General features: G+C 35.1%; 1 protein-coding gene across 8 annotated transcripts in view; it reads left to right on the plus strand.

The window, feature by feature from the left end:
- Nucleotides 1-23,708, plus strand: part of LOC139138307 (choline transporter-like protein 1) — a 44,756-nt gene extending 21,048 nt beyond the window's left edge. For 2 of the 8 annotated variants that reach the window (XM_070706625.1, XM_070706623.1), the window contains 15 exons: nucleotides 2,997-3,089; nucleotides 6,318-6,460; nucleotides 7,635-7,850; nucleotides 8,719-8,885; nucleotides 10,074-10,163; nucleotides 12,002-12,141; nucleotides 12,619-12,805; nucleotides 13,279-13,447; nucleotides 13,857-13,997; nucleotides 14,357-14,510; nucleotides 15,020-15,148; nucleotides 16,412-16,504; nucleotides 18,052-18,147; nucleotides 18,593-18,685; nucleotides 21,027-23,708. In XM_070706625.1, the coding sequence (XP_070562726.1) occupies nucleotides 2,997-3,089; nucleotides 6,318-6,460; nucleotides 7,635-7,850; nucleotides 8,719-8,885; nucleotides 10,074-10,163; nucleotides 12,002-12,141; nucleotides 12,619-12,805; nucleotides 13,279-13,447; nucleotides 13,857-13,997; nucleotides 14,357-14,510; nucleotides 15,020-15,148; nucleotides 16,412-16,504; nucleotides 18,052-18,147; nucleotides 18,593-18,685; nucleotides 21,027-21,107 (1,992 nt within the window). In that variant the 3' untranslated portion in view covers nucleotides 21,108-23,708. Of the gene's footprint in view, nucleotides 1-2,996; nucleotides 3,090-6,317; nucleotides 6,461-7,634; nucleotides 7,851-8,718; nucleotides 8,886-10,073; nucleotides 10,164-12,001; nucleotides 12,142-12,618; nucleotides 12,806-13,278; nucleotides 13,448-13,856; nucleotides 13,998-14,356; nucleotides 14,511-15,019; nucleotides 15,149-15,818; nucleotides 15,912-16,411; nucleotides 16,505-18,051; nucleotides 18,148-18,592; nucleotides 18,686-19,882 lie in introns of all 8 variants that reach the window. The other 6 variants (XM_070706628.1, XM_070706626.1, XM_070706624.1 and 3 more) reach the window with 3 other exon arrangements.
- Nucleotides 23,709-25,008: the final 1,300 nt, after the last annotated feature.

The following is a 25,008-nucleotide window of genomic DNA, read 5'->3' on the forward strand; positions in this document are numbered from 1 at the left end:
TAGAATTGTTGATTAGACGGGACACCAATTTCATAACAAATTATGAAGATGCTGTAGACAGTCGCCGATGAATCATACACTGGACGTGTTGCATAAGAAATGTTATGTAAATGTTAACAGCTATGTTTTGATTGCGCGTCGAATTTTTCCCTTTATACAAAGCAAAATGAAAGGATTCTATACATACTTTGAGAAGATTTAAAATTTGAAAAAAATGATGTTTCCTCATCGTCATATCATTGGTATGGTTTGCCTATAAACTTGAAGTACAGTATTTGAAGTTAGTGCATTGCTATGTTAGAGCTTATTGCAGCATATAATAATGTTTTCAGCTCAGCTTAAAGTATGAAATTCACTGGCACTTTTCCTGGTACTTGCAAATTATTCCTCCACTTCATTTCTTACATTCTCCCTAATGTTTCCATTCGTGAGAAATGTTCACATCAGTGTTGCTTGTGTAGTTTTGTCTCACTGTATAGGATAGGTGTGGCACACCACTGTCTTTTAATAGTTTCAACAGTTCAGCAAATTTACTAAACAGTGAATTTTCAACCATCTGTTTTCGTAATGATCTGCTATTTTTGAAATGCAACACCTCTTGCCAGCTTGTTTGATGTCTGACTTTAACGGTGAGTTTCGAGTTTCGTACAGATTTGTGTACAATTCACGCTATTTTGGGCTCAGTCCACAGACAGATGGACAGACACAAGTGTATTAGGCTCATATATCAAGTGATAGATTTTGAATTCACAATAAATTATCAGCAAAAAATGATGTGAATAAGTTATGTTATGCATTATCATCTCTTGATGATCATCTTGATATTGCATCATTGCTTTCAACGAAGAATACTGACATTTTATTAAAAGCTGTCCATGTTTATTCATAAAGCCATGTTGATGCGAGAAGACAATTTAAAAGCACTGTAATCTTTATTTTCTCCTTTTCATGGAAAATATTCAGTTTTGTGTATATTTGGTTTTAAGAACTGTATCACATGTCCACATTTTCTTTCCTTTTAATTTGCTGTATGGTTGTAGTTTGATGAGCAGTGGCCTGTTACTTGATTAAACTTACTTACAAACCTCTTCATGAGCCTGACGAATGAATTGTATAACATTAATCTAAAATGACAATAATATGTGAAGATTTTGCTATTGATCTTTTTTGTTATGGCATGTATTAAGTTAATTCATGCGTATATTACATCTGATACTTGGACCATGGCATGCAGATGTTATTACTCCGTATATTGAAATGATGTTTTGTCATGGATGCATGAATTCAAAGGAGCTGTTCATCACCCTGTTGAAAGGGAAATTTACCTGTCAGTGCGGTATTTTGAGTATTGCATGTAAGTCATTCGTATCTAATCAGCCAACCAAGCAAGGAGTCAAAAGGTCTTTCAAAAGTTCTGTTGACTGTCATAATGCTGAGTCAGCGAAAGTTTGCTCCCATAAATCAACAAGGATATTTTTTTAGCATGAAAAGTTCTATTGCTTTTTTGATGCAGACTTACAAGAACCATGTTCTTGATATCGTCAAAGATTTGTCAAAGCAAAGGGTTTTGTCAAAAATAATCTTTTGTTGGAAAAAAAACGACTCAGTTTGCTCAGATGAGAGACACTGTGACGGATCTACATAACCATTTTTGTATGAATATGCAATCCATGTTTGTTCTGATGTGCCTATTTAACCATAATTTGAAGTTTTCATTTGTTGGATGATCATAACAATTTATGTTTATTATTAATTACAGGTTATTTAATTAATTTATTTTTCATGCAACTTTATATAATGCTTTAGTATGACTTTTTGAAAGCCAAACTACCCAATCTCTCTCATGATATGTCCCTGCTCAGCCATGGTTGAATCCTTCCACTTCAGTTCCTTTAACAAGACAGGTCTTTAATCCTGTTCATGAAGCTCTATTAAATGATGGATCTCCATGACAGTATCAGCGTCATCACCGCTGTAATTTTATTTGTGAGGTTCGTTAAATCTTTCCCAGCAAATTAGCGCAAAGTCACTTTTTTGTGTCCTCTGACGACCCCTGTGTCCTCATACAACCTTTGTATCCTCTGATGACCCTGCATTCTTTCAACTCCATACAAGTAAAAAAGCCACTTACTTTTGTGTAAAGTTTAAAAATTACAAAGTTACAGTCATACTGGTAGAGAACATATCATAACGTAGCAATAATTCAATTCATGGTGAATTTCAGAACTTCAAGGATGAATTTGTGAAATTTCATCCCTTTGGCTGTATGATCTACCATGTGTTTATGCACCGACTAGAGAAAAGTTAGCGATTACGAATACGCACATTCAAGCTGGCAATCAGAAGTGTATGTGTATCCTAAATGACCTCTTTAGCAACAATGCCAGGGGTCGGTGATTCGGCCAATATCACAGTGCGTTTGTTTGGTCTCTAGACTGTCTTGTGATAACCCTACTCGAAGGAGAAATCTTGAAGGCATTTGTATTCAAGTAGAGAGCTGAAGTCAGCATCAGACAGTTGCCTTAGAAACAGCAAACAAGTTTTATCCTTGTTGATTTGACATGAGGATCTGCCATATTAGAAACATTTCAGTAGCATAGATGTACTTTAAATGAATTCTTTGACTTTTTTCATTGTGCTTGTTTCATCGTTTCACCCTCAGGTGATCATATGAGTTTTACAACCCAGACATTGTAAAACACAAGAAATTTAATCAAAAAGAGGTGTTAAAATGTCTCGTAAATTTGACACAATCACCTTGAAAGCCAAAAGTACATGTACATTTTTTAACAACACAACCAGGAGAATATGAAGTACTTGATCCATTGTGAATCATGTTGAGTATTGTGTCAAGCACAGTACCATGGCGGGAGTTTGATGGGACAAAGTAAGATCTTGGAATTTAGGAAACGTTTCTGTTATGAAGTGCTATGATAATATCTGTTACTAGTCACTGTGTGATTACTGTAAACATTCTCTGTTCTGTTTACTTTCAGAAACCTGAAGGAGGCAAATGGACTCCGTTAACACAGAGACAATGTACAGACTGCACATGTGTTGTTATTTTTATTCTCTTTTGGTGTGGAATGGTGAGTATTAAAGATACTTAGATACTTACATTAGACTTTTGAAAAATGTATTTAGTCTTGTATCACAGAAACCCTTATGATTATGAAATTGAAATCGTAAAATTGAAGATAGATGCACATATTTCATGCTATATCTGGATTTTTCAAAGTTTGCGAAACTGTAAACAACCTCTGTTATAAAGACTGTCTTTTTCATAATCTCTAAAGTTGAAGTGGGAACAGGCAATTGGACTCTCCCAGAGGCTGGTTCTAAAAACTAATGTACCATTATCATACACGGTGTCCATTTCACTAGCTGTAAAATAGAAAAACTTTATTATACGAAAATTGCTGTCATATCACATTTCCGTGATGATCCAATGATCATCACATTTTACATGGAATCGTTGCAAACATCCATGTTTGATATGCCGGATGCAGCCGTGGTGATCGCAGTGAAGGACGTGCTTTGCAATTTGATGGTCTATCTTGTTGAATATCAAGGTCTCAATGACATGTAGGATAATATTCACAACTTCCCGTCAGGTTTATTGCCGTGTTCTGAGGTGATAAAGCTGCTAATGGTTGCCCATGTTGCTATATATAGACCCCTTGGTTAATTTAAGTTGCAAAGCAAGACATGAAATATTCAATTTATAACTACCCTTCAATGTTTTTATGGTTTAGTTAACCTTGGAAATGAGGTACGTTACAAGTAAATTTCAAACCCACAGCTAAAGTCCAGTGTTTTAACTCTGTATTGAAAAGTTGTACCATGTCTGGTGAATTCAATTCACCGATTGCAACGAAAAGAATTTTCTGTAATGATACTATGATCCAAATTCAATGTTTAGGTGGATTGTTTCATGCTCCAATTAATTCAAGAAATGCTGACAACAGACTTTTGAAAGGGACTGTAGTTTAAATGTTATTTTACTATTCTCAGTTTTGTTTTAAAAAACAAATACATATTAGTTTTACTCCCAGAGTGCCAACAAAATATTAGCCTCACTAACACCGCATATTTTGTACAATATGCATCGTTGTTGTTGACAAATGAATTATAGTCCATACTAAAATACAGTTGTCGACAGTAACAAATCTCATTATACACAAACTGGCTGTTTAAGATTATTTTGGGAGAAGACAAAGAAAGCGCATTGTACAGGCAAAAACAAAAATACATGGAAATACATCAAACATTACTGCTGATGGAGCTTTAAAGCATATCGCGTGAAAAATAAAGTGTGACCGGACACATCTCAGAATGATGAGAAAATCTATTAGGTATGGATGGAATGTGTTTTTGTGATGTTGTTGTATTCTAAAACTGGTTATAATAAATACTGTGTTGGTGGCCACTGGCATATTGTCAAGAAACTGATATGATAGTTTTTATCTTCCAAAGAAAGCAATCGCAATGGCTGGGTGGAAATAAATACAGCATATATTTGTCCAGCGTTGATAGTTCAAGAAAAGACCACACCATTAATGAAATAAAGACTCGGTCTACCATCTTGAATGCATGCAAAGAATCTTCCAGAAATCAATAATAACGGCACAACTGTTTGATTGGTTGTGTGAATGTGTCATAAGCAATAGAGAGACTAGCGCATGTGAAATTCTAACCTGATGTGACTAGTGTCGTATTCAGCATTCATGTATTGTGTGTCTGGCTCCTCTGTCCTGTCTGGAATTTACTCCGTAACATCATGCCAGAATTGTTCGTATTTTATTGACAAAAAAACATTGCTAGGTATGACAGGTATATATAAAAATATCAACTATGTGTGAAATGGTGACATTTGTGATTTTGTATTTGTATAGTTTTATTTTAGAGTTGGTCAAGCAAACAGAGTGAAGTGTTTCAGAAAATATTGAATAGATATGTGTTTTATATTTAGTGAAAGTTGTCTCCAAAAATCCAAACTTCACCTGCCACTTCAGTCCAAAAATCCAAACTTCACCAGCCACTTCAGTCCAAAAATCTGAATTTCATCTGCAAATTCAGACTCTGACTTGAATCCGAAAGGTGATATATCATATACAACTGCAGTTAGAGATAAACACTTTGTTTCTCAGTACAGAATTCCTCTTGTAACAAGCTTTACAATATTTGACTAAATTTGTAAAACAGGAAAGCTGAGAAGAATCAGTGCATGCGAGGAATGTACATTAAAGTTTTTATGTCATTTCGTAAACTGTACAGGTTTAGTATTGTACCTAAACTCAACACTAATTCCGACATGCTAATGCTTCCCATTCCATTAAATAAGAAAGTTGTTTTGTAGGAAATGGAACAGTTGTGTACATGGACTTGTTAAATTTAGTGGTACATGACCACAAATGTAAACTTTTAATTGCACATGTCAGCAATGCTAAAAGCCTTTGAGTTGGTCCAAACCAACAGAATCAACAATTTTTGAACTCCTGGTAGCATCAAACACTTCATTTCGTGTGTTTTTTTCATTTATCTGTCAAAGGCAGTTGAATAAAATATGCAAAAAGCCGAAAACTCAACAGTCAGTGTAGAGACCTGTTAGTAAATTAGTAAATAAAGCATTTTGTAAGCAACACTGTTTGGCTCGACAGAAAGTCGGACAAGTTTTCCCTATTTTGTACCGTGTTTATCATTGCAGCTTAGTGGTTAGATTGCTTGACATGTTGCAACTGCTGTAAGCTTAATATCTGAAAGCCTCCTCAAAAATTTCAGATAAATATTTGTTCTTGCTTGTCAATTATAGAACTATGACGTTATTATGAAATCAGCTGTATTCCTCGATAGGTACTAGTTCAACCCTAACAGCTGTATTCTTAATAGCTTCTAGGACAATCCTAACATATTCAGTATAGTCAGCAATGTGTCGTCTTACGGACAAACTCTTTGAGTCAATGAAGAAGTTTCCAGAAATATCTCTGCATAAGGCCTATACCAGTATGCGCAATATTTAAAACTTTCTTTTATCAGAGAGGACTGTACTGGGTCAGTACTAGCATATCAATTTAGCTATAAGAGGGCAGGCTGGTAAACAAGACTAACTTATAACATTGTTGTAATTGGTTGACAGATAAATAAATAGATAAATTATAACTTTAAAAAAGTATATAAATAAATCATTGTCAAAAAGTTACAGAATTTAAATCTCTATGTGTTCTTTGGAAAAAGAATATCATACAGATTTACAACATGATCATACTGGTAAATGAAGGTAATTAATTAATTAATGAACTAATTTTCTATTTTAACAGTTGTATATAGCAGCTTTTGCCTTTACCACTGGTAATGTAGAAAGATTGGTGTATGGATATGATAGCTATGGTAATATATGTAACAGAAAAAACCCGGCTATTCCGGATGTGTCGTTCTCTGGGAAGGACATGACAGGCAAACCGTAAGTAGATTTTTACATCTTCAGCAAGTGCTACAATTGTTTAAAAATGATGCTTCATATTACATCATATCAGTGTCAATGTCTCCAGTTTTTTTCGAATGACCGTCAAGATATGACTGCTGATTTTGACTTTCTGAAAGTTTTCCAGCTATTTTTTTCTGTGTATAAAGTACCTCTGTCGTGTTCAACTCCAAGGTCACGTTGAAATGTGTAGTGATCAACTCATAAGCACAGTCGTATGTGTGTAGTTTCCAAAGTCACGTCGACAACTGAATTTTAGTCCAAACTAGAATTCATCAATCAATACACACTTTACATTGTGGTGGCAAAGTTTATACTTTGTATTTCAGTATACTTTTTTGGAGTTGAATGAGAAAATTATTTGTTTTATAGAACAAAACAATGTTAATGCTATCACAAATTCTCTGTGATGTATCAACGATCTGAAAATCATAAATTTGAAGTTTTGTCATCAATTCAGCGAAATTAGTTCTACCAGTTTTCATTTGAGTTAAAGATTTTGAATTATGCTTGAATATAACAACCAAGCAGTATTGTATGTTGTGCAAAGATCATGTTTCATTTTATTAACCCTTGATTGATTCTGGCATTTACAAACAATATGTACAGATACATGTCATGATAATTTAATCTCAAGCGAAAGTTAAGATGCCATGATTTTTTTCTGTAAAATTTTTTTGAACATTTCCCCATGCTATTGAATCCTTAAGAGATAGCTGGAATTATTGTGCTGCAGTTATAATAGCCAAAAGTGTGCATCATTGTTTTGGCTAGGATTATGGTTCACAGACAAGAATCAGGTTGAAAGTTACTGGCACTCCAGTATTTAAAACTTTGAAAACAAACTTGTATAAAGTAAAGGAACTGAATAAGAGGCAAACTGAACATTCCTAAAGTTTAAACTCGTGTTTGCTAAAATCAACCTTTATGTTCGGGATCTCTGATGTCCAAGTGTTGTGTGAAAAGATGCCATCAGTACTTACAGAAAGGTTTCTGTGTCAACTATTTTTAAATTACCAATATTCTTGTATAATATGAAATAATGAGGCATTGATAAAGTCTTCATTGGTTAATCCACACATTTGAAAATCTTACACAAGTCTCAATTGACAACAGTGTGTTTATTTTTTTTTGGCAATTTTTGATACTGTAGGTATGTTTTCTTCATGGATGTAACAAATCCATCAGACTCCCTGGAACTGTGTGTCAGCAAATGTCCCGATGGTGACCTGCAGGATATCGATGCAGTCAGGAACTTTTCATTGAGGACAGGTTCATTATTGTGCAGATACGACTTCAATCCTCAGTCCTATGACACCTCAGAGCAAGATATCACAGGTCCATGTCCGCTCACACCAGTTCTTCACAGGTAAGCCATTCTCTGGATGTTTCATCAAAGGCTGTCCACAGTACTACACTAAAGGGATTAACCTGTATAACCAGTATATATATTAGCCAAATATTGATTTTCACTTGGAAGCTACTCAAAAATATGCAATAGCAAAACTACACCAGTATGATGGCTAATGTGATTCCTGCACAACCTTGATACTACTTACATTCCATTGGGAAATGGGACTTCTACACCTTTAAGTACCATTCTTTTTTTTTAAATTTTTGATTTTCAAATGATAAATTTTCCACTTTACCTCGACTAACACAAAAACACTTGCAACCACATAGAAATTAAACACATCCACAAATCAAAGAATTTAATGATTCAATAGAAAGAACATCTGGTTAGGACTGTTGAAGGACTAATGTAGTCCCTTGGCCCAAAGGAAATTGAAATAACAAACTGATGAGCAATAAATTTAAGCAAAACATCGTAAAATGTAAGGATAAATAAATAAATTAATAAATGAGGAAATATATTGTGAAGGGGAGATACTGTATAATAAAAGTGGACTTGAGAAAAAATCTAGCAAAACCAAAAAGGGAAACAAGCTAAATTAAAAATGTCAAAAATTTGGTCAATTTCTGTTAATCTAGTTCCCAGGTGAATGCAAATTTTGTCGCAAATGAAATTAAATTTGATGTTTTGGGGTGCAGGGTCCCACTCAAATTTTAGAAATTCTTGGAATGAAACGTGACGTCAATATTAGTAACCCAGCTTTCATCCAGATATTTAAATCAAATGTTTTGGTCTGAACAGTACAGACAGGTACAATCCTGAATTTAACAAAACAGACGCAGCTGTTTTAATTAGATCAGCCATTTTCTGTACTTTTTCTCAGTAAACCAGTGATTAATCGCTGTGTACCAAGCAACGTACAGGACCTACTGAGTGGATATTTAGACGACATTTCTAGCTGGCTAAATGCAGCTGATATCTTCAATAAGGTTATTGCCGATCTCTACGTGGCAAGATATGAAATCTTAGGACTGTGTCTGATTGCATTTGGTGAGTACAACTATGCTGTAAATATCCAATGACATTTTTCCTTCACATACTTCCTGAGATTAAAATGGATACAGTGATGTGGGATGTATTTCAAGTGCAGTCAAGTGTTTCTCTATGGCAGTTTATAGACAGCTTAAAATCCATAAACTTTAAAGACTGGCATGTAAACGGAAAATATTTAGTTTATTTCAAAAAACATGGTTGGAATAATTGTGTATCATTTATAATGGAAGTAAGAGTTTCATGATTTTTTTTTCAATTTCAAAAAAAAGGATTTTCAAAACTGCTTTTATGTATATCTGTTTTATAGAAAAAGTTTTGCAGTATTGTGTTCAACTATTGACAACAGGACTCTTCTGTAGTGCTTAAAATCTCTGAAAGATAAATACTTACTGTCATTATCGTCTGTAAATGTAGTCAGTAAGATGTCATTAGTAGTCCAGAAGTCAACTTGTGAGGGCGCACACACCATAAAGTCAAACCATTGCCTACTGGAATATGAAGCATTCCAAGCCTTGCCCTCGTTAAAATCTAAATTGCTGAAATAAGGTGTTGCAATGATTCATGGGAGATATAAGTAGTCACTTATCAGAGGAATTTTACTCCTTGAGTAGATTCTAATGGACTTCTCTGTTAAAACTGACATCAACATTTGATTTGTATGTCTGGCAAGTTTTATCAGCTGCTGAACTATTTGGAAGTCACAGGCATCTTCTGATCATGCGTAGAATCTCTGCAGTCTAGTTTCTCTAAGAGGTAGCGTTTGAGTATTTCATGTGTCCAATGAATAGTAGTACTTACAGGGCCGTAATCACAAACTATGCTGTATTTGTCCGTATGTCAAAATTAGTAGTTATCATTGTAGATGTCGTCAGACTTTTTCATTTGTAAAATATTAAAAAATCTGACAGGCACATGTTAGCTGCAAAAGTAAGAGTTTCTGTTTACCCATAAACTGGGTATTTTTTGGGACTTGTTTACAATTTTGTTTGTCTAACTATTCAGGCTGAAGTTGACTCAGCACATTAGCACATTCACCAGTTTGATAATGTCTGCGTGATATGAGTAAATTTCTTGCCATAATACAAACATTTAGACGGAATCACAAGTCAGTCACAGATTCGGTATTACTTCTCCACTTTGTCTTGAATCTGAATCCATTGCTGTTTCTACCATGTTGTCTTTCAGCTCTCTCAGTGATAATGGTGTTTTTGATACGATTCCTGGCAGCCATCATTGTGTGGTTGATTCTCGCCCTGGCGGCTGGTGGATCCATAGGTTTGTTTTTAATTTCAATACAATTGATCTTTTGTGTGAATTTTTAAAAATATACCAGTCAGTAATTGCACTCAGCGTCACATCATCTCATCTTGAAATAGTTGATGTCATTCATCCAATCACAGTCCCTCTATCCAGCGGTCTGGAAACGTGGCTGGTTTCTTTGTGACACTCCGTGATATGAACAAACACACGATTCACACCTTAACAAAGGACACTGACAATGTTCAACTGGCCGTGATATCAATGTCGATACCCCACGATCCTATGACAGCCGCAATGTGATCGTTCAAAAACATGACGTTTGTGGGTTGTTATTTTCAGAATATCACAAAAAATTACAACTTGTTCCCTTTAGAAACACTAAACAATTATTTTTTCATTAAATGGGTAACGTTGCCCCTCTAGATAAAGCTTGAAAGGGACCACACATCATGGTTGCATTATGATCACGATCGAAAAACAAAATGGCAACGCACGTTCGCAAGTGTCATGGACTATTGCCCGAAATCAAGAAGACAGGCAAAATCAGCTGAATATTAACATCAACAGCTGAGTAGTTCATTACCAAACTTGTTATTGTGTTGACATGATAGCATTTTGTAAAAGGTATTTACTGTTCCTGAGCGCGAGCGTACGTATCGAGAGTTCGCCATATCATAGCCCAGAGGGACTGTGGCCATATTGACGCTACATGGGAAATATGCGAATAAAATCTACGTGCATTTCTCAGCAGTTGTCGTTCCTATTCTGCTCAGTTAACAGACATAATTTCACAGAATATTACACAGAAAACATATTTAGATCATATTTGGAGGCACTGACTACTAGCATTGCAAGAGAAAGGGACGACAAATTTCCGGTGTGTTTCCAGCCGTGCCTGAGCGAGCGTAGCTATCGAGAGTTCGCCATATTGACGTTACATGGGAAAATATGCGACCACAGAACTAAAATCTGCATGCATTTCTGCAGTTGCTTTCCTATTCTGTTCAGTTAACAGACATGATTTCACAGAATATTACACAGAAAACATATTCAGATCATATTTGGAGACACTGACTACTAGCATTGCAAGAGAACGGGACCACAAATTTTCCGGTGTGATTCCATTTCCAGCCGTTGCTTGTGCTACGTACGTCAACACACTCGCAGCGGTTCACCCCAGAAATTATCGCACACTATCATCATTTACTATGGGATAAGGATCACGAAAACACACACCGGTTTCAGGATATGATAATTTCTGTCTTCGTGTCGTAGATAGATGCAGAGAACACTTAATAGAGCCCAAAACAGCGAAAATTCGAGAAAAGCGTACACACAATCGGGACTGTGGCATGCAGGACAAACCCAAGCTACGCATTATCACGTGACTGGCCCTCGTATCGCGGTTCGGCTATGCGGTCTAGGTGATTGACACCTTTTACAATAGGCGTTTCCAGACCGGTGGATAGAGGGACTGTGATTCGTCCAATCCTAGCAGAAACAATTTGTGGTTCACATATTGATGTTTGAAAAATATGTAAAAGCGTGTAGGGATGGGGATCTTTCACCCTGTAACTTCCAACCTGATTTAAGGAAGTACTAGAATTGATAGACTTTTGCTCAAACTTTCGCGTACAGAACTTTCAACCATTCTCTTACCAAATAAATAAAAAGCAGCGGTCACCATGCAAATTTTGGTACCAGAGAAACAAACTACCTAACACTCACTCACAATATTTTTGTTTTATTAATCTTTTCAGTTTGTCTGAGCATCATCTGCAGATCTATTTTAATAAAGTGTATGTCTTTCTAGGCTTTATGTATAACGTTTATTCAATCCTCTGTTGATACAGTTGCTACTGTTGTACTATGGTGGAACTACGCAAAGAGGAAGTCTGCATTGGACAAAGTGCCTGAAGAAGAAAGATTAGATTCTCAGAGGAGTAATGTACAAGCCTTCCTTATCTACTCCATCATAGCAACAGTGTTTACAGTAAGTAACCATGGTAACTCAGTTTTAAAGTAACCATGCTATCAGAGTTCACCATTAGTCACTGTAGCAACATTGGTTACATTTTCTCAACATCACAAGAAGATTTATAGTAAAAGACGTTACAGTTTTGTTAATCACCATGTGTTGTTTATGAGAGCCCAGATATTATGTGTAAAGGCAGTAATGCTTTTGTGTACTACTTGCCAACCATGGATACAGTAAAGGAACTTCGAACTCATTACTTATACTGCCCATAGTAAAACACACACTATGTGACTGGTCAGTCGCCATAGCAATATGTCATAACAACGACAGTATCACAACAAATTGTCGATAATAATTAAAACGGCAACAGCATAAAGTTATAACATAATAATTATTTTTCATATATTCACTGACATATCAGCATTTGTCAGTAACCATAGGCCATATCTGTATCTGATCCAAGTTTAATGTTTTTCTCTCATGTTTGACCAGGTGATATTGCTGTTGATAATCTTGGTGATGAGGAAGAGGATTTCATTCACCATAGAGTTATTCCACCAAGCAGGGAAAGCTTTGAAACATATGCCACTGTTGCTGTTACAACCATTCTGGACATTCATTATGCTAATGCTATTCATGGCTTACTGGTGTGTTGTGCTGGTCTTCATGTCAACGGCAGGTGAGAGGTCAAGATTTGGGTCATGGGTGAAAGGTCATGGATGCCAGTAGTTCTAGCAATTGACATGAAAAAAAGACCAACAGCGTATAAAATAAATTTTGCCTGGCACATATCACTTTAAATCAAATGCGAGTGAATGTTGAAAATTTTTCATGATAATTTTAAGTATATTTCTCACTTTATGCAAACAAAATAAATACTAAAATTCACAAATGGATTTGTGTTTATGGTAAGAATTTGTCTCCTGTAGTTGCTAGAATCTTCTCTTAAGGATAATTTTTTTCCTTAGGCATGTTCAAAAATCAAAATGTGAAACTGACCAAGTTAGTCTTGGAGACCACAATCAAAGAGTTAGGATAACAACAATATAAACTGTAATATTGGACTTGTAATTTTGTACTTTGCCATTGAGACAAGCAATTTACATGAAGTCATGTGACTACCATGTGAGCATTGTGCCCATTGCTACACAGGTGACCCAAAGAGAGACCCAGAGACTGGCTTTGTCACCTATGAGGAACCTGAACCGGTGAAATATTTCTGGTGGTATCATCTGATTGGACTCTTCTGGACATGTGAATTCATCCTGGCTTGCCAACAGTTTGTCATAGCCTCCTGTGTGACGGAATATTACTTCACAAGGTATGTGTGTGTTCAACACATGGGAGGTATCAGATACACTGTAAATGTGGAAAAGCTGAAGTAACAAGTTTGATCAATAATTGCACCTTGAGAAATTACTGTGGTGACAATTTTCCAAAGTTATATCTTTCAGTTCTGGAAAGAAAAGCTTTAACATTTATGAATGTTTAATCCAACTCAAAGAGGGCATTGTTGCCTGTTGGTTTAGTAAAATTAGGCAAATTTAGCAAATTCCAGCATTTAGATCACAATCTTATTCACGCATTTTCTGATAGTGTAGGCAAATTTTGTCGCGTAATTTCTGTACACAAAAGGTGCCTTTTTTGTCAACTTTTTCTTCTCCAGTAGTATTTTGAAATATATTTTATACAATGTCTTACCACCAGTTTGTTTTAATTTTTTTAAACAGAGACAAGCAGTACTTCCGTTCACCGATTTTGAAATCTGTCGGCAGACTGATTAGTTATCATCTTGGTTCTATGGTGTTAGGTGCCTTCATTATAACATTGATCAAAATACCAAGAGCCATCCTAGCCTACATCCAAGCTAAGTAAGTCTGTGTCTTAAGCCTTTCATCCAACTTTAAAGTTTAGATGTCTAACCTCTTCATTCAAAACAACTGGATGAATGAAAATATTGTAGTTCTTGGATGTAATATTCTTGATATTTGAATCAGTATTGTGTTTAATTATTACATTCCTGAAAAACTTGTCCAGTGCTTTCATAACAAATTCCACTTTTCTTCAAATTTACTTCTGGTTGAAAGCATACTTTCTGTGACCCACTGATGTACCATCAGAAATTAGATAGCACTTTTCTTTTTAGATAGCGCCCTCACTAAGTGATTAGCCAGATGCCTTTGTTTTATCTTGGTGTAACTCATTAATCTGTTATGTTTGTTGTTTTCAGGTTAAAAGATAGCACTTCTAAGGTTGCACAATGGATTCTGACCTGCCTGTCATGTTGTCTGTGGTGCTTTGAGAAGTGTATGAAGTACCTAAATGAAAATGCCTACATAACTATCGCCATAGAGGGCAGTAATTTCTGTACGTCAGCTCAAAAGGTAAGGCAATATTGCAGTTATTCCTTTAATCTTGTGTCTTAACAATATTCTGTGTGCATTTGCAGATATTTTAATTCTCTAGCAAGCTTTCTTTTAGATATGCTATTGATTGATATAATGAGAAACGTGACTTACCATTTCATTGGATATTACGCCGTTGGAAAATGTAGTTTGGGAGAGATATTTTACATATAAACAATCACAACCTGTGCAAAAACTTATACACACAAATTTCTTGTACTTCCCATTCAATAAAAATCATAAGAAAGTGCCATCCTTCGTGAATTGGTTTATTTTCAGAGCAGCTTTGGACCAGCATTATCAGTTCAGTGTGGTCTGTACTCTAGGCCAAGTCCTTCACTATTTCTCTTTGCATTGGCACTGTGAGAGTCAATGCTGAAAAAAAAGATACTGAAATTCAAGAACAACAGCAAATGATGCTGTTTGTTATATTTTTAGTCAAAAGCAGGAAATCAAAGGAAATTTGACCTTTGTTTTATTTCTTGCAGGCCTTCTTAACCCTAGTGTCAAATGCATTGAGGGTAGCTGCCATCAACTGTGTTGGAGATTTTGTTCTATTCCTGGCTAAACTGGCAGTAGTATCATTGACAGCTTTTGCAGGCTTAGCCATCTTTGGGGTAGGTATGGCATTAGCTGGTAGTTACATCAAGGTTTTTATTCATAAATTAGTCAATACTTTGTATTGATAACTTGTTAACTTCTAGATCAAAAATGACAGATCAAAAGAGAAAAATAAAAGGCAATGTAAGTATGCATGTCAAAAAAAAAGGAAATTTGTGATTCAGATTCAGATTGAGACTCAAGATGTGTGTAGTATTTAGATTCTGATTCATGTAGATTATCTGTAGCACCTGAAATCAATGTGTTGTTTTTCACTACATTGAAGTAGTTACAACTCCATTCAGGCTAAGTCTATCGGCCATTTGTTTGATCATTTTCTGTGTCATCTTGTTATATCAAAATCACAAGGTTTTTATGTACTTCACTTGAATCAGACCGTTTTTGGGGAATCATGGGATTCTTGTCTGCTGTCACGAATTCTGAATTGTATGCATCATGTGAAATGTTTCACTGGAGAAGGATTATCTCTTTTACATTTCAAAAATTCATGTGAAGTGGAACCATCCCGACCAGTACATTATTTTCATCATCGTTATTCACTGTTACGTAATACAAGAAAACTTGAAAAACATATGGATGATTACTATAGCTGTGCTTATCAAATGATATCACATTATGTGTAGACAACCATATATAAATAACACACATTACCTTCATTCATCATAGAGTTACGGTGAACTCAACTACTATGCCGTACCCATATTACTTGTCTGCATATTTGCATATGTCTTGTCACATGGCTTCTTCAGTACATATGAGGTTAGTATCCATGAACCATGGTCACAGTCTACAGCCCAAACATCTTGCAAAGTGTCTCCACTGTTATGCATTGGTTACTGTTGCTGTGTACAGCTTACAATGCTGTCATAAAAACCACAAGACACTTTTTTTCCAGCAATATAATCAAGTATTCCATTTTCTGTTGGTTAGTGTGCTGGTACAGATTGTTTTCCATTAAAAAAGAAATTCTTTCGATCTTGTCTCAGACTCTATCTAAAGTTAGTGAAGAAAAAGCCTACAATTTATATTCACTGTTAACCTGGAAAGGTTTTCTGAGAGATAGCGTGTGTTTAAGATACTCACAAAATTAATTTTTTTGAATTTGTAAATTGAAACTACAGTTCCAATGATATTGAGAACTGCAACCATGGCAACTGACATGCATAGCAACACACTTTTTGCAAGGTGGCAAGGGTTGAATCTCTTGTTTTGTGTTTTCTTGTATTGATGTTATTTTTTGTTTATTTTTGGCCATACAGAACAAAGAGAATGCACTGTTTTACGCAATTCCAATTCTATTGGTCTGCGTTTTTGCCTATTTCATAGCTGATTGTTTCTTTGTAATATACCAGGTAAGACACTAAACCCCCACGCATATCAAACTCATTACTAACACTGACAGTGTCAGGTGCTTCATGGCTGGTCTCATGCTTTAATTGTGTGTGCTCTTGTAAATAGGGATTTATCCAAAAAGAAATTTGTTTCTGGTCATTGCATAGATCAATGCAAAAAAACATGCTTCTTTTCCTTTGGCCCTCCCTCTATGTGTTTTTCCAACAAAATCCTTGCTATTTTATTCCCAGACAAACAGCATACATACAACCTAGGGGATCAATGATATTGCATTACTGAAACTGAGCTAAATCTGTGGAAGCAACCTTGCATTTATATTCCTAAAATGCCAAAAAGGGATGGAAAGGATTTTTTGGTCAGCAGAAAAAGATAACTGTTGCTGTAATGGTCACGAACTAAAGTAGAGAGTAAAAAGGAAAAATTAACCCTAGTACTACCATGGTTTGGCCCAAACCCACCGTTACTGATGGTGGTTGTTTACAAAGAATCCAGATGAACAGTTTAGCACTTGCTGATGTAAGGACCAGAAGCAAATTTCTCTTTTGGCATTTCATTGCATATTGAATTTCTCAACTAAGTTCATTGCAGCATTTTTCCTTGTTATGATAATGTAACTCACCCATCTCATCTTCTAACTGTCACTGAAGGAATCTTTGAATGACCTGCTAGAAATATACTACAATTGATTAATCATACACAAAACTTGGCACAAAATGTGACTGAACAGGAGACTTGTCGTTTGAGGGCGCTGCACAAGTCTTAAAGCAGGTCATTGTAGTGAATGATGTTTCAACTTTGCTCAGACATTTCATTAAAAAAATAAGAAAAGTTAGAAGGCACTCTGGATGCTTCAGTTTTCTCATCACAATTCTTTTCACATTTCTTTCACACCAATATCTTAATCTGTGAGAATGGATTGAAGAAGTTAATTTTCCTGAACCCATACATAAACCCCATTTCAAGCAAAATGGATATATCACCATCATAAGCTAAAGTCCAACTTAAAATAGGTGCATATAAGGTGAAATTCAAGTCTGTAAGTGCTGAAGACTTACTGCTTGCTGAGATGGTTAAGTCAAATACATCGTCTATAAAGATGCCATACAGCCATGCCAATTTATGTTAGATACAATCTTCAATCACACGAAATCATTCTTGTGAATTTCAACATTCTCTTGATCAGAATGCTTTTCACCTTTATTTTATACCATCTATGAAACACCAAACATGAGACTTTGTTTGTCTTTTTCAATGATCAGTCTGTTGTGAACTGTGTTTAGCATTTCAGACTTTCTTCATCAGTCATATATGATATATTATCCACAAACATAAAATAGAGTTAAAATAAATACGATCTTTTGACAATCTTAATATTTAAATCATACAGCAGAAAAAATTCCTAGAAAAATGTCTGAGTGATCAGAGGAACCAAATCTCAAAACAAATTTTCATGTTTGCTATTTTCCAGAAAAGGTAAGTTTCAGTTCAGAAACACTTTCCACTGATATTTCTGAAGATCTGATAGTTGATTTTTTCCCATCAACAGATGACAATCGACACATTACTTCTGTGTTTCTGTGAAGATGCCAGAGTTAATGATGGATCTCCTGGAAAAGAATACTTCATGGACAGAGATTTAATGGTATGTTTTCAAATGGTTGTCTGTCTATCACACTCTCTCTAGATTTTTCACACCTAAATTTTTTTTAATGATGGTTTGTTTCACATTTTGACAGACATTTATCCAAAGTATGGAATGACTGATCATAGTTGTCAACTCTTAGTTTTTCAAAAATTGTTATGTTTTCATGGATGTTTTGATTCATATTTGGAAATTGTGGACGTCAGTTAAATGTCTTGATCTTGGATAATGGAACTGAAAAAATCTTGCACAGATTTTGGCTAGATTTTTAAAAAATTATTCATGCATTAAATATAGAGTAGGTTAAGATTTGTTTTTTACTCTTCAACTTTTCTCAACAAACCTCAAATGTCGCTCTGAGAATATGAAGTACTTTTAAATTAATGTAAAAGGCACAGTACGTGCCTTCAGAAATGATCATTTCTTGTCAAATATTCCTATTCAGGAGTTTGTACGGAATAGCAGTGAAGCACTGGATAATCTTGATAAAAAGAAAAGGAAAGATCGTGTTGTGAGTGATGAAGTGGAGCTAGATCAAGTAAGTTAAACTGAATGCGCTGGGGTCTGAATTTGTTAGTGTCAGCCCTGTGAATAAAGAGTGAGAAGTTCACATGTTGTACCTCATGAGGGCGCTGTGAAATATTCCCATCAAATACTGATATTTTGCAGTGGTGTGAAAAAATGATGAGTTCGAGTGTGATGTTTTGAAGTGCTGTGTATGTGTATGTGTTCATTGTCTGATGTAAATTTTTTCCAAGCACTGATATTTCTTCTTGACTGTCTTTATCATCGACTTGAGATGTGTTTCGTATTTCAGCATACATCATTGACACCCTTGCCTTGTTACAACACTGTATTGCACCCTTCCTTGCATTGTTTGTTTGTTTGTTTATTTATTTATTTGTATTGCACTGCATGACTCTGTATACAGCTGTTTTAGCAATCAGGCAAATTGTGGTGTTGGTAATCATGAACAAATGATAATTATAAAACAAGTGAGTTCAAGCACACTTTTTCTGATATCGACAAGTGCCATTTGTATCACAATGATGATAGTCGGTTAGTTGCAGGATCCTAATTATGGAGTATTAAAGCCAGGTTGTCAGCTTCAGTCCAATATCTGTAATCTAATATTTAGGGACAGTGCATACCTCCAGTGTGACTACTTCAAAAATATCAGAATTTCCAAACAACTTTACATATCATTTACTATAATGTAATGTATTCATCACAGGCATTCTGGGACTTTGCTGCAAAAGTAACACGACAAACAGTAGATTATTGCACTCTGATAGGACAATTTTCAAAATGTGCCCACAGTAAAAGTTTTTGTGTAACTCTTTTGATGAACATGCAAATATTCTCTGGTGACAAATACAAAAATAGTTTTAAAGTTGTGATTGAAGTTTTCCATAAAGATCAGATGACAATGTGGAGTACATTCCCATAGTACTGATATTACTCAAGACTATAACTTGCAGATAGAAATATAACCATAAACATAGTAAATATTAACAGCCATGTTTAAATAGCCTTGATTTTGAAGTGGCAACTTAGTTGAACACTGCATTTGTGACTGACAAAAACAGCTGTATGTCATTAACTTTGTTGAATGGAACTTATCATGTCTTTGTTTTGTGACATTGTTGTAGTGACGGTGTTCATGCATGAACTCAAGGGTCGACTAAGGTAGCACCTCTCTCTAACATTCTTTCCTTTTGTTTTTATCTTACAGTCTCCCCCTCCCACTGCTGTATAGCAGTCTTACCTCTCTGATGTGTACAATCCTATAGCTTGGGTAACATTAGAAAAATATGAGGAGGGTGTCTCATGTCTATGAAACCTTTTCATACCCACATGTTTGTGGCTAGACTACCCATTTGAAAACCAACATGGTTAGACCACAATGTGAAGGGGTTGATTTCAGACCTTCTCTGCCAGACATTATACTGCCCTCGCAGTTCAAAAACAGCTTTTCCTTGTTCCTCTTGGTGTCTCCTTCAAAATGACCGTGTTTTCTATAGTCATTGTTTGAAACTGAAATAGAAATTCATAGTGAAAACATTTGTTCTAAACAAATGTTTTTTTTGAAAATTCAATTTTAGGCAGAGACTGCTCTGGTAGAGGCGGTGTTGAACTGCATGTTATAGTTCCTCTAAGAAAACTTGACCTTCATGTGTAGATATTTTTAAAAAGTATTAACTTTAGAGAATGTCATTTTTTCTCTTTATATGAACTAATAACAAGAGAGTGAGCGCCTAGTACTCTTATTGCCTTCTGGTATATTTTATCAAAACAATTTTTTCAGAAAACTATGTCCAACGAGTCTATTGAATTTAAAGGAAAAGAGTCATTTCTTGAAAAGTTCATAGTATAGGGTCAAGGCCATCCACAACAGTGAAATTAGTACTTTTTGTATATACATGTACTTACGAACCGAAATATTTTGTATGTAGTGCCAGATATATTGGATGTGTCGTTTTATCTCGAACCACTGCAAGGCTTTATTCATAACATTTTGTAAATGTTGTCTGAAAGACATTTAACAAATCAGAAAATGTTGTCCTAAAGAAATCAGAAATATCTGATATCTCATTATTTTGATGACAGTGAGGATGTTCACTTTTGTGAGCTATGAATGAGAATGTTTATTATATTTTACTGAGTCACATATCGCTCAGTTCGTACACGTGAATATTTGTGGTATCGTTAGAAAAAAAGGTTATCATTGAAGAGCACAACACTGATGGTCAAACCATCAAAAATCAAATAACCTTACAAGTGTACATACAAGTCTTTCACATCGTCTGATTTTGAAGGCATTAGCTTTGTTCAGTGTCGTTGCCATATCATACTGAATATGACCTTTGAACTTTTAGGCCCATGACAAAGACAGCATCATGGACGGTGCTGTAGGACCTGCAGTTGAGCCACCTGTGGATGAAGATGTTAAAGCTTGAGAAATCTGTACGACATGGCATTTCAAAAGATCAGCGGTATTTTATTGCTTACCATAGAAAAGGATTCCTGTAAGGATATCCATCTAATTTCCACCCACCTGTCGATATTCATTTCAGTTGCCTTCCAAGAATATTGTTGAATTTGTAATTTTAAATTACTTGCATTTTCGTCCAAACATTTTCTGTTCATGATTGACAACATGTAGAGGTAGTGCAGTGGATCAGAAAATTTGTTCTCTGCTCAGTTTTATAGCATAGCCGTATATTTTGTCCGTACCAATTCCAGTGAATGGACGTAGAATGACAGACATGGAAAAATATCATCCAACAAATGGATGTCTTTTCTTCTTTTAAAAAGTTAAGACAAAATTTTGAACATGTAACAATCAAAAGTAATTATAAATGTCTATAGTTACTATGGATACAGACTTATCAAAGCCATTAATCACAGAACACATTTCTTTTCAGTAAAGGGAAAGTTTTTGACATTGTTGACTGTCAATTTTGTATTCATCTGCTTGATGTTATTGTGGGGTTTGTTTTTAATCAACATGTCTTAGGTTTAGTTTATGTCAAGGCTGAGACTTCCACGCAGGATTTAAATCATTCAGATTTCAGTGTAGTTTCTGTGTTTTGTAGATGTTTGGAAAAGTTGATGGTGTTTTCAAGTTTTAGCTGTGCATTCTGCTACCATGTATGCAGATCATCTCAATCTCATCACTGAAGTGTCTTCTCCGTGCTAAGATATGTATGCAGGTGGTGAAATAGATAGATGTGTTATCTCAGTGTTTAAAATGCAAAAAGCATTTCATTGACGAGCAACACACATAAATCATTGAAGATTATATGCTATACAAAATAATCCATAGTGAACAACACAACCAGATGCATTTCACCATGAGTTTTAATGCATTTGGTATCACTGCTTACAGTACGATAGCTCTTAGATTTGAAGTATCTTGTAGAACAAGGAACATTGCCTATATTTAGAAATTTTTTTGAATTTTTTATATATTTATGTGCAAAGCTTTAAAAGGGGGCAATGATTATTTTTGACACAGATAGTGGAAAGATAGTTTAAAATATTTCTATTTATCTTGTTTTTTTCTGTTGTGGTCTGTACAGTACGTATTTCTTTTGTGGATAAAAGGTGTAAATATGCATAGTTGTCTATTTTTATTTTTATTAGTCTTTGATACGTCCTTGGTCCTGCAATGTCCAAAAGTGGTCACATTGTATTTGGCATACAGGCAATTGAGTGTAGTGTCACTGGGTAGCCAACAGTAGAATGGAGGTGTTGAAAGACATATCACCTGACTGGGCGTGTCGACCCACGTGATTGCCAACCATTGATCATACTTCATGAAGTTAGGAACATTTCATGGTTCAGGCAATCAGTGAACAATATCAATTATATGGCAGCCAGGTTGAATTTGTAACCCAACTTGTCTGAGATCAGACAGAATATTATATTCTTGATGTCAAAGACCATTGCAAACTCAAGTCACACAAGCATGATTGTATCAGACTAGTTGTTCTGGATAGATTTGCTGTAAACTGTAATGTGAATTAGTTTTATTATTAGCTGCTGTAGGCAATAGACTTCCATGTGGATTTTATTGAGCATTATCAACATTGCGCTCTAGATCTCGATTTCAATCTTTTCAGATATTTTGATTGTCTGCTTATCGAATATTCCAATCACACGTAATCAAGAAACACAGGTGACGTACAAACTACATTTGTTTAAACATTCATAATATAATATTCATGAAAACTTTTTCATGTAATGTTATGACAGGTTTCAAGTTACCTGATATTGTTTTTAGATGTTCCATGGACCGTGATGTTAAATATTAGATGACTAGGACAACTGTAGCAGTCTTCATTTACTAGTATTTGAGTTTTTACTTTTTTTTAAAATTTATTAGAAAAACAATTATTTACCAAGCATGCAGCGAAAGTTGTCATGATCCATAGTATCAGTACAGATGTAATACGTACAAGTCTTGCCTGCCAGATCTTTAACATGACGCTGAAAGCAATAGCTTCAGCCTTGTGGAGTCAAGTGGCAAAGCAAGCGAGCAACCATTGGTTCTTACAACCTGTATTGCTCATTACTTGTGACACAGAGGGACAAAACAAGTGAAAGTTTGAGATCTGGCTGGCAAGAATGATGGTATTTTTGCAACAGTAGTTAGTCCAGTCTGTCTGGTCAAAATATTAATTTTTTTAGCTACTTTAGAATCAAAAACACTTGCTTACACATGAAAGTGTACATGTAGTTGTTTATTTTGCTCGCTTGTGATACAGAATTCCAACTTTAGGCTGATATTGCATTTAGTAAAATTTATACTCCATGTAACTTTTTATGTAATCCAATGTTATCAACAGCAGTCTTGTATTTTGCTGAAAAGCAAGTTTAGTCACCATGGTAACTAGAATGCTTAGCAAAGCATGATGATAATGATGACGATGATTATGATGGTGCATTTGATTTTATGAAAGTAAAATCTTGAACATTATATACACGCTTTGGAAATCACTCGAGTACAATCATGATTATTTAATGTCAGAAAAATAAACATTGAACATGCATTACTCCATGTCTGTTTGTCTTTCATACTGAGAGTAGAGTGACTGGGCCAGTATTGTGAATGGTGGAATCACACACAATGGTAGACTGGAAGATGCGTCGCTCGAGGGCGCTCTCTACGTTCCCCCTCTTACAGGGGAGCATAGGGAGCGTCCTCAAGCGACGGATCTTTTAGTCTAACATAATGGCAGTCTCCATGATCTTGCAACCATCTTGATTATCGAGATTTCCTACTTGTTCTAGAAAACGTAAAACGTCTAAACCATTCTGGTCGAGTGAACTTTCCAGTCTTTGAAAGATTTAAGGGAAAAGAACGTAAATTTCTGAATAGTCATTGTTCTAAAGAGTTGGTTTAGTTTTGAAACACGAGTTTTGACAGCACGAAGAAAGTTTGATAAAACTTTTCGAACTGCCAAGAGAGAATATCATCGTAAGTTGATGTCTAATATAGATTATTTAAATGCGTCAAATCCAACAGAATTTTGGAACCAAATTAATAAGTTAGGACCTAGGTGTAAGAAGGACATTCCTTCTGAAGTTTATGGTGACAATGGTATGATAGTTAATGATATTAATTTTGTTTTACATAAATGGAAAAGTGATTTTGAGGGATTGTATAATTTATCTGATATCGAGAATGAATCGACTTTCGATGATTCTTTTTATACAAAAATCATCGGTGCTAAAACTCAGTGTGAACAAATGTATCTAGCAAATAATGCAAGTCTTAATGTGTATCTGAATAGTGATATTTCTTTACAAGAAGTTGTCTATGTTGTTAATCGCTCTAAATGCAACAAGGCAGTTGGTCCAGATAAAATCCCATACGAGATCTTAAAGAATGATCATGCGATTAAGATTCTTCATAACCTTTTCCAACTTTGTTTTACTTCTGGTAGAGTGCCCTCACAGTGGGGAAAGGCAGTAATCAAACCCATCCCAAAAAGTTCTCTGTCTGACCCACGTACAGGGGGATCGGTTTATTGTCTAACATTAGTAAGCTTTACTCTGGTATTTTAAATAATAGAGATTAACGAAATACCTTGATTTAGAAAAAATAATAGTTGACGAACAGAATGGTTTCAGAAAAACAAGAACTTGTCTTGACCATATTTATGTACTTACATCTATTATACGAAATAGAAAAGCTCAAAATTTACCAACTTTTTCTGTTTTTGTTGACATGAAAAAGGCTTTCGATTGGGTTGACAGGGACTTACTGTTCTATAAATTGTTGCAAAATAATATTAATGGGAGGTTCTATGAGTCTATTAAAAGTATGTATTGTAACTCTTTATCATGTAT

The sequence above is a fragment of the Ptychodera flava genome, chromosome 8 (genome assembly GCF_041260155.1).
Source record: "Ptychodera flava strain L36383 chromosome 8, AS_Pfla_20210202, whole genome shotgun sequence".
Classification (NCBI taxonomy): domain Eukaryota; kingdom Metazoa; phylum Hemichordata; class Enteropneusta; family Ptychoderidae; genus Ptychodera; species Ptychodera flava.